This window comes from Sebastes umbrosus, chromosome 1 (assembly GCF_015220745.1).
Source record: "Sebastes umbrosus isolate fSebUmb1 chromosome 1, fSebUmb1.pri, whole genome shotgun sequence".
NCBI classification, from domain to species: Eukaryota; Metazoa; Chordata; class Actinopteri; order Perciformes; family Sebastidae; genus Sebastes; species Sebastes umbrosus.
The window spans coordinates 38,119,014-38,135,122 of NC_051269.1; the positions used below are offsets into that span (position 1 = coordinate 38,119,014).

The 16,109-nt window shown below is 42.0% G+C and overlaps 1 protein-coding gene across 1 annotated transcript in view; it reads right to left on the bottom strand.

Annotated features, from left to right (window-relative positions):
• sema3fb (sema domain, immunoglobulin domain (Ig), short basic domain, secreted, (semaphorin) 3Fb) overlaps positions 1–16,109 on the bottom strand; it is a 185,915-nt gene that overhangs the window by 11,747 nt on the left and 158,059 nt on the right. The window contains exons 8-12 of the mRNA XM_037764608.1: positions 15,180–15,269; positions 13,383–13,476; positions 9,304–9,423; positions 8,939–9,078; positions 7,103–7,217 (exon numbers count right to left, since the gene is read on the bottom strand). Coding sequence (XP_037620536.1) covers positions 7,103–7,217; positions 8,939–9,078; positions 9,304–9,423; positions 13,383–13,476; positions 15,180–15,269 — 559 coding nt within the window. The remainder of the gene's footprint in view (positions 1–7,102; positions 7,218–8,938; positions 9,079–9,303; positions 9,424–13,382; positions 13,477–15,179; positions 15,270–16,109) is intronic.

Consider the following 16,109-nt stretch of genomic DNA (forward strand, 5'->3'; position numbering starts at 1 on the left):
GTTTCTTTATCAGACGTAGTGAACTCGCCGCTCGCGCACATTGCATCCTGGGATATGTAGGCACAACTGGCACAGCTCCGCAGCAGGAGATCAGCTTTCTTGGTCGACGTAGCACGCACTGGGGAGTTTATATCTTCAGTGGACTACATTTACCATCAGCACTGATTAGACACCCACATAAATTTTCCCTTTAAATAACTTAATTTAGTGTGTTAGCATGCTATTAGGTGCCAAATAGCACTAGTGTTGTCAAAAATATCAAAGTATTGATACATGTCTATACTGATTATTTGAAATGGTTTTAATGCTCGTTTTCCACCGTATTGATACAGTTGCTCTTCTCTCCGACAGCAAGTTGAGACACACACACCGCTATTTATCTTTTCATAAAAGCCTAAAATTTGATTCCCTCAATGTTGTGACCATTTTCCCCCATGGTAATGAAAATGTTATCGAATATCAATATTTTTCAAGATATTATGTCAAAGTTAGAAATTCCAGTATCATGACAACACTAATTAGCACTAACTACAGCTGAGGCTGATGGGAATTTCACAAATTTTGCAGGTATTTGGTCACAAGTATTGGACAAACTAAAATTTCTAATATTTACAAATCCTCCTGAGGGGGGCCTGGAGGTGTGTACCAAATTTCATCCATTGAGTATCAACACATTTCACTAAAAAACAATTGACCAACCCACAGACCGACACTGCCATCCCTAGAGTTGAATAAGCTAAAATGATTAGAAACATAAGCTAAGAGTCTAATAGAAATAACAAGTCTCTTCCATCCAGACAGCCCTCCTATCATTCTCATATCCTGCCGAGGGAAACAGTCGGTGTAAAACCACAGGCAGCAATCTTCTTTGTCCAATAGGAAACTGAGCAATGACCTCAGGAAGGAGGCGAAGGTGAAGGTTTTATTGACAAGATAACACATCAAAACTGAATCTTGAGAGGCGTTATCACCTAACCTCAACAAAGCAATCCAATCCGAGCGTTTGAGTCAGAGCAAGGCTATTTACCAGCAGAGCAGCAGAGCAGTGAAATGAAACAGTCTAGTTCTTTACAGTCTAGACTGGAACAACGTGAGAGACAGACAATTCTAACACCATGTGCAGGTTTCTCCTCTTCCTGCGTCCATATTTCATGTCTTCCACTTCGAAGGAAAGGAAATATCTCTTCACTCCCAAAAGAGAACTGCATCATACTGTATACTCCTGAGCCAATTCTGGAGGCCTTTAAATCACGAACGCTCACATCCTCTGTCCTACAGAGCTCTCACATGGGACACTTCCTGATTTAGATGATCCTTTTGTTGATACTGAGGAAAGGTCCACAGTATACACTCTATATATGAGGTGGAGGTAGTCACCGTGATGTCAACATTGGTTTATAGACTGCCGTTTTGAAGCCTCGAGTTCGGCATTTTGGCCATCGCCATCTTGTTTTTTTTAAACCAGAAGTCACATGAGAGGGTGGAGCTAATGGTGCCTTCAAATGAAACTCGTGAGCTTGTGTTTACAACATTGGAAGTCTTGTACAAAATATGCTTGGCTTTCAAGTGGTTAAGTTGTGAGAACACAGCTGCTAAGCAGTGACAATATTAACGTTATTGTCGGGGTCTAGAAGCCATAGAGGATAACAATTTAACAAGCTAGCAAGTGAGTAACATAATGTAGTGAATGCAAAGGCATAATAACAGAGGAAAAACATGAAGTTGTTGGGAATATCAACATTTTCCTCAGACCTATTACAAAATTACGAAGAAAAACAATAGAAAACTAAAATTACAATAAATTCACTTATTAAGTACCGAAAAATGAACTTCCATAGCCTCTGCCATTTCTGACAACGTCAACAAACACGCCGCAACTCATAAACTCTGAGCTTTCAGAAACTTTCCACTTACGAGGTCGTGAATACCACAGTTCATATGGACTCTTCCTGTGAACACGGTAAACACAACAACATTTGAAGGCACCATGAATACAACCGAACGCTGAATCAGACATTTTTGGGCGACCAAAAATGTTATAATTAGCTTTCATGAACTGAAAACACACTGTGAAAGGGTTAAAGTTGTAAGATGAAAACACGGACAACACCCAGACTGGACAACGCCGTGGTAGCAACCTGTCAATCACAAGGTAGCCACGTCCTAAAGCATCCCCTGCTTTATGGTCTATTTGACTCTAAATGGGACCATAATTTACTAAATGAACATCATGCTGTATTGAAGAAGACTTGAAACTAGCGAGTGAGACCATAAACTCATGTTTACAATGTTGACTGAGGTAATAAATCAAGTGAGAAGTAGGCTCATTTTCTCATAGACTTCTATACAATCTCTTTTTGCAACCAGAGGAGTCGCCCCCTGCTGGCTATTAGAAATAATGCAAGTTTAAGCCACGTCTGCATTGACTTCATTTCTCAGACCCAGGGGGTATCCCACTGGTCCACAGCAACAAATAAAGAGGAGCTAAACATATGATGGGTGATAAGTCTTTCTCCTGTTTGGTACCTGACCTAAATACAAGTCCCAGGAGGCATGTTCACTGCCAGCAATAGGACAAGGGCCTTCGGCAACGAAACGGAGAATGTGCTCCCAACCTAGTTGCGCAGGGAAATGACCGCAGAGTAAAGATGTGAGTCAACAAGCGAGAGACGGAGGGATGAAGCTAAAAATACGACTATTAGAGCTCGTGTGAAGTGTGGAAACAGTAGAACTGATCGACGCAAAAAGGAAATAGTATACCGATTCAGATTTATGCACTCGTAGTCCCATATAGACCAGCATGAGGAATTAGCTGTCATGCTGCTATGCAGATAGAATGATACATGGAAGGGGGTGAGCATTGTCTTTGAATGTGAACTGTTGGGTTCTGGTCCTGTCCACATTAGTGAGTCTGTACAGTCAAGCCTTCCTCTGGGGACTGTCTACAGCCTGAAGCTCATTCCTGGAGAAGAGGATAAAGCTGAGAGATAGCACGCACGTCGTCCTTATTTCGCTACCAAATTCCCCAAAGTCACACCCATACACACACACACACACACACACACACCACCACCACCATGCCATCTCCCACAGCTGCCACAGCCGGAGCAGTGGAACGGTCATGGGTTAGCGTGGACGCAGCACGACGGGCTGCCACGGGTGTCACACAACAGATGATCCTTGTCATGACATACAGCTGTTGTACTGCAGAAATGAGCGATTTGCACGCAAGAACACGTAAGTGTACGCGTATGTAGACAAGATAGCGCTGACGCCGAGATAGAGCTATCATCGTGGACGGTATACAGTCGCTAAAAACAGGTCAAGCCTTCAGGAAACATGGAAAAAAGGAGCTATGTGATTTGCAATAAAAGCTATCCTGACAGGGCAGTGATGACTTAGCTCCAGGGGATCTCGTGTGTTAATAACAGCTAGATAAGATCCATATTCCACCGCCTTTTTTCATGTTTGTATGGCAATAAAATCTGAGCCGCCATACATCCCATCTCCTCAAAACAGATTTCATTTTCTACTTGATCAGCCTTTGGGTTGTTTCTTTTTACCTCTAAGTGTCTCTCCTTTCTCTATTTGCTTTTCTCTGTCTTTTCATCTCTCACTTGTTTTAAAGCGTTCCACATCTCAAATGCAGGAGCTTCTTCCTATTTCTGTATGTTAAAAAAAAAATCATTTTAACACTGTGTTTTAAATCACTGTGGGTGATTTAGGTACACGCTGTCAGGTGGAGCCAATAAGTGCTACATATTCCAACTGTATAAACTCCCCAGGTCTCAGGCGTGCTTTGCCATAATGCCGTTCTGCTCAAGACCACATCACCAGAAACACAGCTGGCCTGGATATTTCAACAAACTTCTCTAATGACTTGTAGAGTGTTTTTATTAAATCTCTTAAAGAAAGAGGGAGGGAATTTAAGAATCGACTCACTCAAGCATGGCTAACTGATCTTTCTGAACTTGTCCTGGCTTGAAACGATCTTCAGCTGTGCAGTGTATTACGTCTACAGTGCCTCCTTACTACACGCCATATGTATGTAGACTCTTAAAGAAGTAGGTTGACATTTTGGGAAATATGCTTATAAGCTTTCTGGCCTAGCTCTGTTCAAAGCAGTGAAAGTGAAGCCAATACAAAAGTGTCTTATACTTGCATTTTTTCTAACAGCCAGCAGGGGGCGACTTCTCTGGTTGCAAAAACAAGTCTGATTGTATAGACATCAATGAGAAAATGAGCCTACTTCTCACTTGATTCAAACATTGTAAACATGAGTTTATGGTCTCAATCGGCGCTGTGCAATTAATCACATTTCAATTTCAATTACGATTTTGGCTTCTCCAACGATGATGAAAACAAGATAATCGACATAAAACGATCATTTTGCAATGACGCTCTCGTTTAGTCTTGTGTTATAAATCCAGCAATCCCCTTTCCTTGACAGAGGTGTGCTTTCGCCCCGCTCGGCGGGTCATGAACGCCGCTCGATGAAGGAGGATCCCCTCGTGGGAACTCTCCCCGGGCGAATTTCCTCCGTGGCGATGCGCCGCGACCTGCTGGAAAGGCCCGGGGGGTAAAGATGGCGCTTTACAGCTTCCCTCGCCCAGACCTCTTTGCTTAGTTCTCGAGGTGCCCCCCCTCCCTACGGGGAAGGATGGAGCTCCCTTCTCTCAAAGCGGATTGATGTGTTTAACTTTAAGATGTAGCCTACAAAATGTTCTCTCTAGTCTAAATACATGATGTATCCAAAGTCAATGAGTAATTGTCTTAAATAACTGTGATCTCACCATTGACCAAATAATCGTGATTATTATTTTTGCCATAATCGAGCAGCCCTAATTCAATGTGTATTCAATGTGCAATAGTTAAAGACCAATTTACCCTTGATAAAGCCTGAAATCTGCTCTGTAAACACAAACTCTCCAGCGAGACATGTGAAGCCATTAGCGTGAAACTCAATCATATCCAATTTACTGTCCCCTCTAGGAGTCCTTGGCAGGGACGGCTGCTCTGCAAACTGACGTGCAGTCTTCTCTATGGGCATGTCTACCCTGTCACGCCCGTCCGTCCTTGGTCGTCCACCAGCCTGCTCCACTACACATTCACAGCCTTATACAAGCAACATCCGTAAAACCATCACCGGGCGCCAAAACGCTGACCGCTCTCTCCGACTCTGTCACAGAACCACTCAGCGCAGCACGCCCGTGTCAACACTGACCTGACCAGCAAAGACAAAACCCTCATTTGTAAAAGGCAAAGTGAGTCCATTCACACTCAGAACCGCTCTCACACCATTTAGGTGAAGTGGCTGCACGCACGAAAAGGCCACAGAGTTTTTCAAGTGTCACTTTTTCATTTTGTTCAATGAGGGATAAAATAAATGTCACCTGTGAAAACAAGTTGCTTTTAGAGCTGCTGGCGGGTTGAGATAAAAGCGAGGAATGTGTCGGGGGGATAAAGAGACAAAAGACTATCATCAGATTCAACAGGCATGGCACTTTTCATTCTTGAGATTAGTTCAAGAGCAACAGTTGTCTCACGCATCAGTCCCCTATCACTATTTGGCTCTATTTTAAACCAGCGAGACAGAAAGGGAAAGAGCTTCCCCTGGAGAGGCTAATAGTCTCACACTCACAGACATTCCTGCTCAGTGATCTGATCTGCCCGCCATCAGGCCGACCCCCCCACTTCACACGCACAAAAAACAGACACTTTTGTTTAAGACATCTTGAAAGAAAAAGACAGTGTGGGAGTACAGTATGTGTGTCATTCTCATTACAGTACGCTGTATGGGCCGTGTGATGGGATTGGGCTGCCATATGGGCCGAGGACTGAGCTCTGGTGTGTGTGTGTGTTTGCACAAGCACACTGTTGGCAGGTGCTGCGGTAGAAACGGATCCCGCAGTCGGCTATTCTCTACTTAATATTTCAGATGTGATCATACATGACAGGAACCTGAAAATGAATATGTCTGAAATAAATCCCGTCATGTCATTTTTGTCTTTTTTTCTTCGCCACTCGATACGTACTGTCAAAATGATTAACGGCACAAAGAAGATATTTAGTTTCTTTAAAAAAAAACAGGGTGTAACAAAAGTTCTTGACTAATAAAAAGAAATATCTATATCACGGGTCTAGCTCGCTTCTGAGTGGCTCGCTAAAGGTGTACATAAATTTGATAATTAGGGCTGTCAAAGTTAACGCGATAATAATGTGTTAACGCAAATTAATTTTAACGCCACTAATTTCTTAAACACATTAACGCAATCGATCTTTCGGAGGTTATAGTGGGAAGTGCAAAAAATAGACTATTTTCATGAGGAATGGTTGACAGTTTTTTTTCACAAATGTGAATGACAAATGTGCGTCTCGTCGTTAAAAGATGTAACGTCAAGCGCCACTTCACCAAAGTCCACAGCAGCTTTTCACAGGACTTTCCGGCTGGTAGCGGTCTACGAACAGAGAGGGTAAAGGATCTGAAAACAACGCTTGAAAGACAAAAGTCTCTGTTTACCAAACCGACGAAGAAAGCCAACGCAGCAACAGAGGCTTCATTTAAAGTGGCGCACATCCTAACAAAACACAAAAGGCCCTTCACCTATGGTGGGATTGTAATAGAGGCGATGACTGCGGTGGCTGAAACGTTATTAAAGGACCATAAAAGTAAGGCAGAAAGCTACTGGCGTTGTACGACTTGGTGCTATGAGCAGCTCCCGGCCACTTTCATTTTATCAAATTAGCTCTCCGAGGAAAAAAGGTTGGAGACCCCTACACCATGCCTTCCTAAATATCTTTGGGCTTTGGTCAGATAAAGCAAGCAATCTGATATTTTATAGACCAAATTATTACTCAATTAATAGAGCAAATAATACAATAACAATAATGGTTAGTTGCAGGGCTAGATGTGTAGGATGTAATCTGGCAAAAGAAGCAGGAGGAAAAGACATCACAACATGTTTGATTGACAACAGAGTCTATACAACACCCCCACCCACACCAAGTAACCTACAGATCACCACATCAACTGGTAATAGTGAAGGCAAGGAACCACCACAGCATAATCTCAGTTTGCAGGCGTGGAGGTCTTTGTACTCACGGAGCTCGTCGAAGTGCGTCTCCATACCGTCGGCCCCCGGCACCGAGCAGATGAGCCGGGCCTTCAGGAAGGTGCTCCACTTGTTCACCAGACAGCAGTGGCCTCCGTCATCGTTCTGTATTTGAGAGGGTGGAGACACAGACAACAGTTTCCTCCATCACTCGCTCTCAAACTCACATCCTCCTCTGTCTTCCTACTGAAAACAAACCCAGGTGGAGCCACCCACACACACTATACAGTACATGTTGGTTTGCAAAGCCAGGAAGCTAAAAGGAAGGCGAGGGGGGTTTGGGGAGTGAGATGGTAAACACCGTCTCCTCCTATTTAGACTCTTCCATCTGTGGTGGAGCGAGGCCAGAATATATCCCAGTAAGAAAGAGCTGAGACCAGTATGTGCTTTAGTGCACTCCTCCATAATCAGCATCTTTAGAGAAAGCATGAATATTTTAATTAGGGCTGTCAATCGATTCAAATATTTAATCGCGATTAATCGCATGATTGTTAACCGCACATTTTTTATCTGTTCAAAATGTACCTTAAAGGGAGATTTGTCAAGTATTTAATACTCTTATCAACATGGGAGTTGGTAAATATGCTTGCTCTATGCAAATGTATGTATATATATATTACTGGAAATCAATTAACAACACAAAACAATGACAAATATTGTCCAGAAACCCTCACAGGTTTCATTTAACATGAAAAATGCTCTATGACTTGCCCCAAACTGCATGTGATTATCATAAAGTGGGCATGTCTGTAAAGGGGAGACTCGTGGGTACTCATAGAACCTATTTTCATTCACACATCTGGAGGTCAGAAATGGCCATGACAATTTTTCCTCGCCAAAATGTAGCGTAAGTTTGGAACGTTATTTAGCCTCCTTCACGGTAAGCTAGTATGACATGGTTGGTACCAATGGATTCTTTAGGTTTTTTCTAGTTTCATATGATACCAGTATCTTCACTCTAGCTTTAAAAGCCCGCCACAGCCGTTATTATCGCGTTAACTTTGACAGCCCTAATTTTAATATTTAATTTTAAAAGAGCGGTTTTCGGCCTATGAATCCCATTTTGGGAGTTGAAATATTTTCATAATTTCCAGTGTAATTACAGTAGGATACTGCTAAGAGTGTATTCCTGGTGGTGTGGAAAGTGGCAGTAAGAGTATCCAGATGTGTGGCCAAGTAAGAATGACAAGACCGGCTCTCCGGAGGCCGCGGCGGAGCCCACTGAGAGGGGGATGAGTGTTTGTGTGCCGGGTCACCACCTGACCCCCTCAAATAATTACAACGGTGGAACAGCTGAGGCTGACGGACACACGTACGCCACATTTTCTCACTTATAATCGTGCTCATACGCCCACTGTAGCGCTCGCATATGCACGCAAGTCCATATGGGAAAGCATACACTCACACTCGCACCGTATAAACACCACAAGCTGCCCCGTGACTTCTCCAGAGACGTTTGCTGTTATTTGTTTTTGTTGCTCAACTCGCTTTCGCTCTAGTTTAACTGAGGAGGACTCTAAGAGAGAGTTTGTTTTAAAGGCAGTAACTTATTCACCATCATGTACACTAAAAGCTTGAAGTGTTTCAGGACTACCAGGGAGAAGAGGTCAGAAGATCACAGGGTCAGAGGTCAGGGGTCAATCTCCCAGACAGAGGGATGCATTGTAGACAGGAAGGTTAAAGACATGTGGATTCCAGCACGTCAGCGTTGGCCAAACACTAGTTTGCCTCGGGAGCCTCTCCGGCCTGTTTTTCATATCGACGCAGGTCTTCTTTTCATTATGTTTACACCCCAAAACAAACACGCTTCTCAACTGTGTACACACCAGGCAGATGCGTCCGATACGGGACTGGGTCACAGGACTCTGGCCCATCTCGGAGGACTTCTCCCGGAAGAAGAAATACAGCTTGTCGTCATTTCTCTCCGCGCTGTCGGGGATGAGGTGTATGTGGATGAAAGTCGGGTCTGCGGGGAGAAGAGGTGCTGATGTTTAGGCGGAGGATGACTTTGGGAAAACATCTGGCTGGAATCTTTTATAAACTGTCAGCATTTCCTGTTTATCACTTGTTGAGGGAAACATATGCAAACACCAGAATCGTTTCATTTGAGCTTTACATTTGGATTGTATTGAAAAATCCTGCTTCACAAAGCTGGATGAGTATCATTTAGAGGCTAAATAAGATGTTTTACCATTTAACCATCTGGAGTTGTACTGATCTGTTCGCATGGCAGTCTTCGTCCCCAAAGTACGGAAAATGGCCGAGTCCGTTCCCATAAAGTCAACATACACCCCGGCGTACAGCTCACCATCTGAGAAAGAGAGGAAACAGTTCAGTTCAGTGAAATTCCTTCACTCGGACATTCCAGCACCACCCTTGGCACAAAACACCAAGGCCTTTCTTTCAAAATGTGTAACCCAACATCTCAGGACTGTTTTATTCCACAATAAAGAAGCTCAGCGTAACAAAGTCATCATCTACACATTTATCTCATTTAGGTACAGTGGTGAGGATGAACGATACTGTCAATCAAGAAGCAAATGGTCAATCCAATAATATTTCCTAGAAAGGAACTGATGCAACTGTAATTTGTGAGGAGGGTTTCTGGAAAGGACTGAACGTAATTTGTCATCAATTACAGGGAAAATGGAAACAGCCTTCAATTGACTATTTGCCAAGCCCCGTCCCCCTTAGTTACTGTTGCTATGCCTGTCAAACTTTACATTCTAACATGGCTCATGATGTTGACAATGAAAACGGGGCAGATTTACGGGTGTGTCTAGAAGGTAACCCACAAATAATTATTGAAGGCCAATGCCTAACCTTAACCATCTCGCGAGAGTTTTGCACTTTGCGTGCTACCTTCTTGCCACAGCCCAGATTTACCACTAGATATTTGCAGTAATTTTGGAAACAATTTTCTCTTTGATTTCACACAGAAGTTAACAAATCAGACTATTGTGGATTTTGTCAGCTGAAATGACGACTGTGACTCACCAGCAGATTTTATTACCTGTAGTTAGCTAGTAAGCTAATGCAAATGCTAAAAGTCCAGAAGTTGGTTGAAAGGTCCATCTTCAGAGACTTTTTAAAGTTATTCTATTGGGTAAATATTTATATTCAAAGCTCAATCAAGAACTAATCTCAATCAATGTTTCCTAAAAAAATACATTGCGAAGCCAATTTCTTTTGGAAAAAAAGAACTATGCTCCAAACCACCAAAATGTTACACAACACAACATTAACAGAAAAACATTTGCTCTCGTGAAGAGTGGGACTTTAAAATATGAATACGCTCTACCTGTCACAATTGTCAAAATTACTGAAGGGATCCTATTAATTTGTGATTTATTTATTTAATTTCTTTTTAATCTTCTTTATATTCTCAAGTATTTTCTTCATTTATTTCTCTTTTTGTAAGGTTATATTGTCATGTCATCATATTGTCGTGTTTGTTAGATGTATTTTGCCTGTATCAAATTTTTAATTTTTTTTTTAAGTTTCCATCTAATTGGTTTTAAACGAGAAGCCAGTAAAAAAAAAAGTCCTAAATATGCGCAAGATGGCTACATGCTGTATATAATATAGAGCTAATGCTAAAAGACTGAAGACGCTACAGCTGACATTTAATTCCCTTAAAATGTTAGTTACTCCTAGCATTAAGATTTAAGCATTTCTTTCAAGGAACTTCCTGTTGAAATCAACAACCACTTGTAAACCCCTACCAAATATTAAACCACTATAATATGTTCTAGTTCTCTTATTAAAAGCTAAAATAAATGTATGGGTATTTACTATATTTTCTTGTATTAGTAACTTATATTGTTCTTTCCAGGAAACTTCCGAGGAAACCACTAAGAATTTAAGGGACACGTAAAATAAAGCGTAACAGAAAACAGTGCTCAATCCTCCTGAAACAGCCTTCACACGCACACCATAAAAACATAAAATATGAGCACATCCATGTGTGCAGACTGACAAATGTATACAACAGCCTTGTTAAGCCACAGGAAGGCAAGGTGTTGGTCCTCCAGCTGCTGTAAGGAGGAGGAGGCCCCACGGAGAGCAGGTGTGACTGTCAGAGATGGAGTAAGCAGACCGCAGGAGGTAGAGCAGAGCAAACAACAAAACACCGTCCTACCACCATTATATCCAATGTCATGGTCCTCATCAGCGCCCCATGAAGATTGATGGTATATCATTAAAACGTCCACGGATGATGGGATGTCTAATGTGGTGGAGAGCTGAGCAGTCAGTGCTGAATCTATTGTTGTGGTACAGGGTTCTTAATCCTTATCAACACCGACTACACTGTCCCCTTGTATGACGCTAACTGGTGGAAGTGGGGGATAAATCCATCTTGGATGACAGTACTGGTTCCATACTGGTCAGCTGGCACTGCGCTAATGTGGGAAAGCAGTGCCAGTGATTTACACCCGCTGTCTCGCCCCACAGAGACAAGATCGCCTTTCACTGGTGGCAACTGTGTGGTCTGGAAGTGACCTTGGGTAACGGGACAGAGGACACTGTCTTCATGAACACTACAACACAGGACAAGCTAAACTGAGCCGGGAACACTTTATAATAACCATCATTTATAAACGGTAAATTTATAGTTAATTGAACTTAGTTAATAGTTATTTTACTGTTAACAAACAACAAAATGATAATTAATAATGTCTACTAATTATTAATAATGCTATAATTTATGTTATTTTATCATTAGTTTATGTATTATGAAATAATTACTTATAAATTCATTATTATTAATATTATAAATTATATATTGTATCATAGCTGATAAGACACGATATCAATTACATTCTGATGACATTAGTAAAAAGTGTATTAAGAGTTTATTGTTGCAAACATTATAACATGTTATATACTTTATTAAGTAGTTGTTAATAATTACCAAATGATTTATAAACATTTAAGAAAAAGTTTGTAAAATATCTATAAACATTACATAGACAGATGGACCAGAAATGAATTATTAACCATTGACAAATATTAACTATCTAATTAATGTTTATAGATGTTTTACAATGTATTTATCATTTAACAAGGTATTAAAATCATCAGTTGTAACTCTATAATAGCCAACCAAACAATGTTTATAGACGTTTACAAACCAATTATTAACCATTAACAAAATATTACAAATATCTATCTATGTAATGTTTATAGATGTTTTACAAATGATTTCTTTAAGGTTTACTAATGATATCTTAATCAGTTAAAATAACAAATTATAGCATTACTAATACTAGTAAAAATTAATAATTATAATTTAATTGTTTGTTAACAGTAAAATAACTATTAACTGAGTTTAATTAACTATCAATTTACCATTCATAAATGATGTTCATTATAAAGTGTTACCACTAAGCTTTGTTACATGTAGATTTACAGGATGGATAGACAGTGAAACTATCACTAAAGTCAAGTAGATGACATTTTCTTTTCGATATTTGGTCTAATGACTTTCCTCCAACATTAAACCCACATTGTGACTCTAACAGAAGTGTCTTTGTAAGGTGTCGGGCCATCATTCTCCATCCATTCTCCACCTGGATGGATGAACATCGGTCCTCCAAGAAAATATTCCCTCATTGAACGATTTTTCCACATTATTTTCATCCTCATCAAACCATTCAGTGTCCCCTCGTTCCCTTAATGGAAGAGTCCGCATTCATTGTTCAGTTTTTCCCTTTCATTTGTCACCCGTCTGAAAATATAATGGTATGTAAGAACACTAAAACATGTGCAAATACTTCAGGATCCGTGGGAAATAGAGCTGTATGAGCCCTGGTAAATATAGGAATAAAGATCATTTTACTCCAAACGGTGATGAAGCATTCCCAACATGTCCCAAGTATTTTCATTTGAAGCCACTAATTCCCCAGTGAGGGCTTCACGTATTAAATGGGCACATAGTATTGTGCCCATCTCCACCCTAACAAGGAAATATTCCTTTGGATATAATGATTAGGATGATTAGATTTAGCAGCTCACTGTGGGAAATAGGCACAGAATGGAAAGGGAGACATTGGTCTGACCTTCTTGACTTCTTCTTCAATGGCAGATAATAAATATCTTCTGTTCACATGGTTTGCCAAAAACATAAATCGTGAGCAGAGAGAAGGCCATATAAAGAAACAGGAGATAAAAGATGAGGAATCCATATGGGGATGCCACTGCCGTTGCTATGAGGGCCGCTGGGCGTTACTGTACGCCCTCATGTGACCAAACCCAAATGATACTCACTGATCAAAGCTGACACGCTGTTGAGATTCGGGTCGTAGGAGCACTTTCCCTTCCCAGATTCCACTTTGCCCGGCTCCAAATGGAAGATTTCTTCCTGAAATGGAAAAATCAGACGGAGACGGCAATAAATTTCAGCGCTCTTCATCTTGTCACTGTGATTCCCTTGTGAGGGGGGAAATGAGGCAGTGAATGTGCTCCCTCTGACTCCTGTGGGACCTGCACGGCCTGATGGGAGATGAAGTATTAGAATAATGAGCGTGCGTTCATACAGAAAAATACATGCGGGGAAAGCAGGGAATTTCTAATCCACCTCTATGCCACTCTACCGTGGAAAACAATGTGTCGTGGGGGCTGATTCTCTCGGCATAATAAGCTGCATGCCAAATGTCTCTCAGCTTCTCGGTGCCGGTGGCTGTGCAAGGCCGACTGCTGACACCTGTAATCCAGCGCTAGTGAAAACAAAGCCGGGATGGAGGCTGGATGACGGATGCTCACTGCTCGTGGCATCGCTGCACGCACGCACTGAGAGGTGATTGGCAGGAATTTGCGTATGAGAGTGGGGGAAAATGAATCAGTGGCATGCGATGACATGTCCCGTAGCCCCGCCTCACAGACCAGAGCATGTCCAATCCACGTTTTTCTCTCCCAACGGGTGCAGAGATGGAGACATCTCTGTCACTGTCCATCAGCACTAAAGCAAGGGGAGAGATTACGGCACCGTGCCAAACTCACTTCATTGGATCATACACGCACAGTTGTGCAATTCCCTACTCATCTTTGATTAAAATCACCACTCGTGCTAATAAGGAGGTGCTGGCAGCTCACTCCCAGCCATGCCAGATGTTGACGTGTAACAAAAAAAGGTCACAAACATTTATGTGTGCCAGAGGGAAACAGTGCCCTGAACATGTTTTTACAACCCAGGCTGTAAAATATGACCCCTTCACAAAAGTTGCAACATATTTAAAATAAAATCTGACTTTTTTCAAAGCGTCCCACTTCACCTAAAGCCTTTATGTCCTACAAGAGTCCCTCTCAAAGTGCTTGGAGAGCTCAAACAGCGGAGACATGTTCAAGTATGTGGCTCTTTTTTATATCCTTTGCTTCGCAGCTAGTTGGCTACAGATGGCTGGTTGTTTGCTCTGGGCTAACAGAGCCTGCTGTGGGAGCGGGTCAGATGCTGACTGGTCCTTCCCGCCTCTGTGGGAGAGACTGCACCACATTCCTACAGAAGGCGGAGGGCTCGGCGCGGTGAGGGACTGATGGGTGGGACATCCTGCATTGTCTCAGATAAGCAGGATGAATGACTCGGTTATCTGTTGTTCATGGGGCACCGCTGAATATATGCTAAATAAAGATGAATATGCCATGCATTGAACAGCAGTGAAAGCCTGTTTAATTAAATTTGAGCCGAGCAAAGGTCAACAGAATGTTTTAACAGCCATTTCCACTTGAAAACCCAGCTCTCATGCAAAATATGACATTTAGCACAAATGCAAAGCACAAATGGACAATAACGGATAAGAAAGGGTGCTCAGACAATGAGGCTTACACAAAGAAAATATGAGTGAAACAAAAATGAGGTGACATTAAATGCAACTCCACATCACACAAGATTGTGCACGGACTGGACAAGATGCATGCCAAATGTTAACGGAGATAAACGAGTGATGGCCACGTTAAAAGATGGTGATGACAAAATGCGCTCAAAGACACAAAGAGAGGGAGCATGCTGCTGGTGACCGCGAGCCCGGTGCGGAACGCAGGGCTGCGGTGCAGACAGGGCCCACATCGCACCTTTAGTCCAAGTGTCTCGTGCACCGCGCTGGGTTCAGCTGCGCGGCTAGCCCTTCCTCTGGCCTGGGCCATCTGCAGATACATGGACGTCTAAAACAGGAGACAGCAACACAGTCTGGATGTTACGCCACTGAGGAGGAAGTATCAAGGACCTCCCTGACCTTCCACTTGAATCTGTCCTGACTTCAAGACACGGTGAGAAACTCCCCAAAGCAATACTACTGAAATCAATAGAATGCAAGTAAAATATTTAATCGTGATTAATCGCACATTTTTTATCTGTTCAAAATGTACCTTAAAGGGAGATTTGTCAAGTATTTAATACTCTTATCAACATGGGTGTGGACAAATATGCTGCTTTATGCAAATGTATGTATATATTTATCATTAGAGATCAATTAACAACACAAAACGATGACACATATTGTCCAGAAACCCTCACAGGTACTGCATTTAGCATAACAAATATGCTCAAATCATAACATGGCAAACTGCAGCCCAACAGGCAACAACAGCTGTCAGTGTGTCAGTGTGCTGACTTGACTATGACTTGCCCCAAAACTGCATGTGATTCTCATAAAGTGGGCATGTCTGTAAAGGGGAGACTCGTGGGTACCCATAGAACCCATTTTCATCCACATATCTTGAGGTCAGAGGTCAAGGGACCCCTTTGAAATTGGCCATGACAATTTTTTCCTCGCCAAAGCTTGGAGCATATATATATGTTTGTGTGTGTGTGTGCAAGATTGTGCAAGGCATGTGAGTAGCTTTATTTGACCAGATGGTTCCCTATCCTGTGGTTGAGTCAATAAAAGCTCTCACAGTATGCTACATACGTTCTCCTCAAAGCTGCTGCCAAAGCAAAACATTTAGCTGAGACCGTTTACAAAAAGCTACAAGGCTCCTGCTTTAAGCCCTGGAGAACTTAAC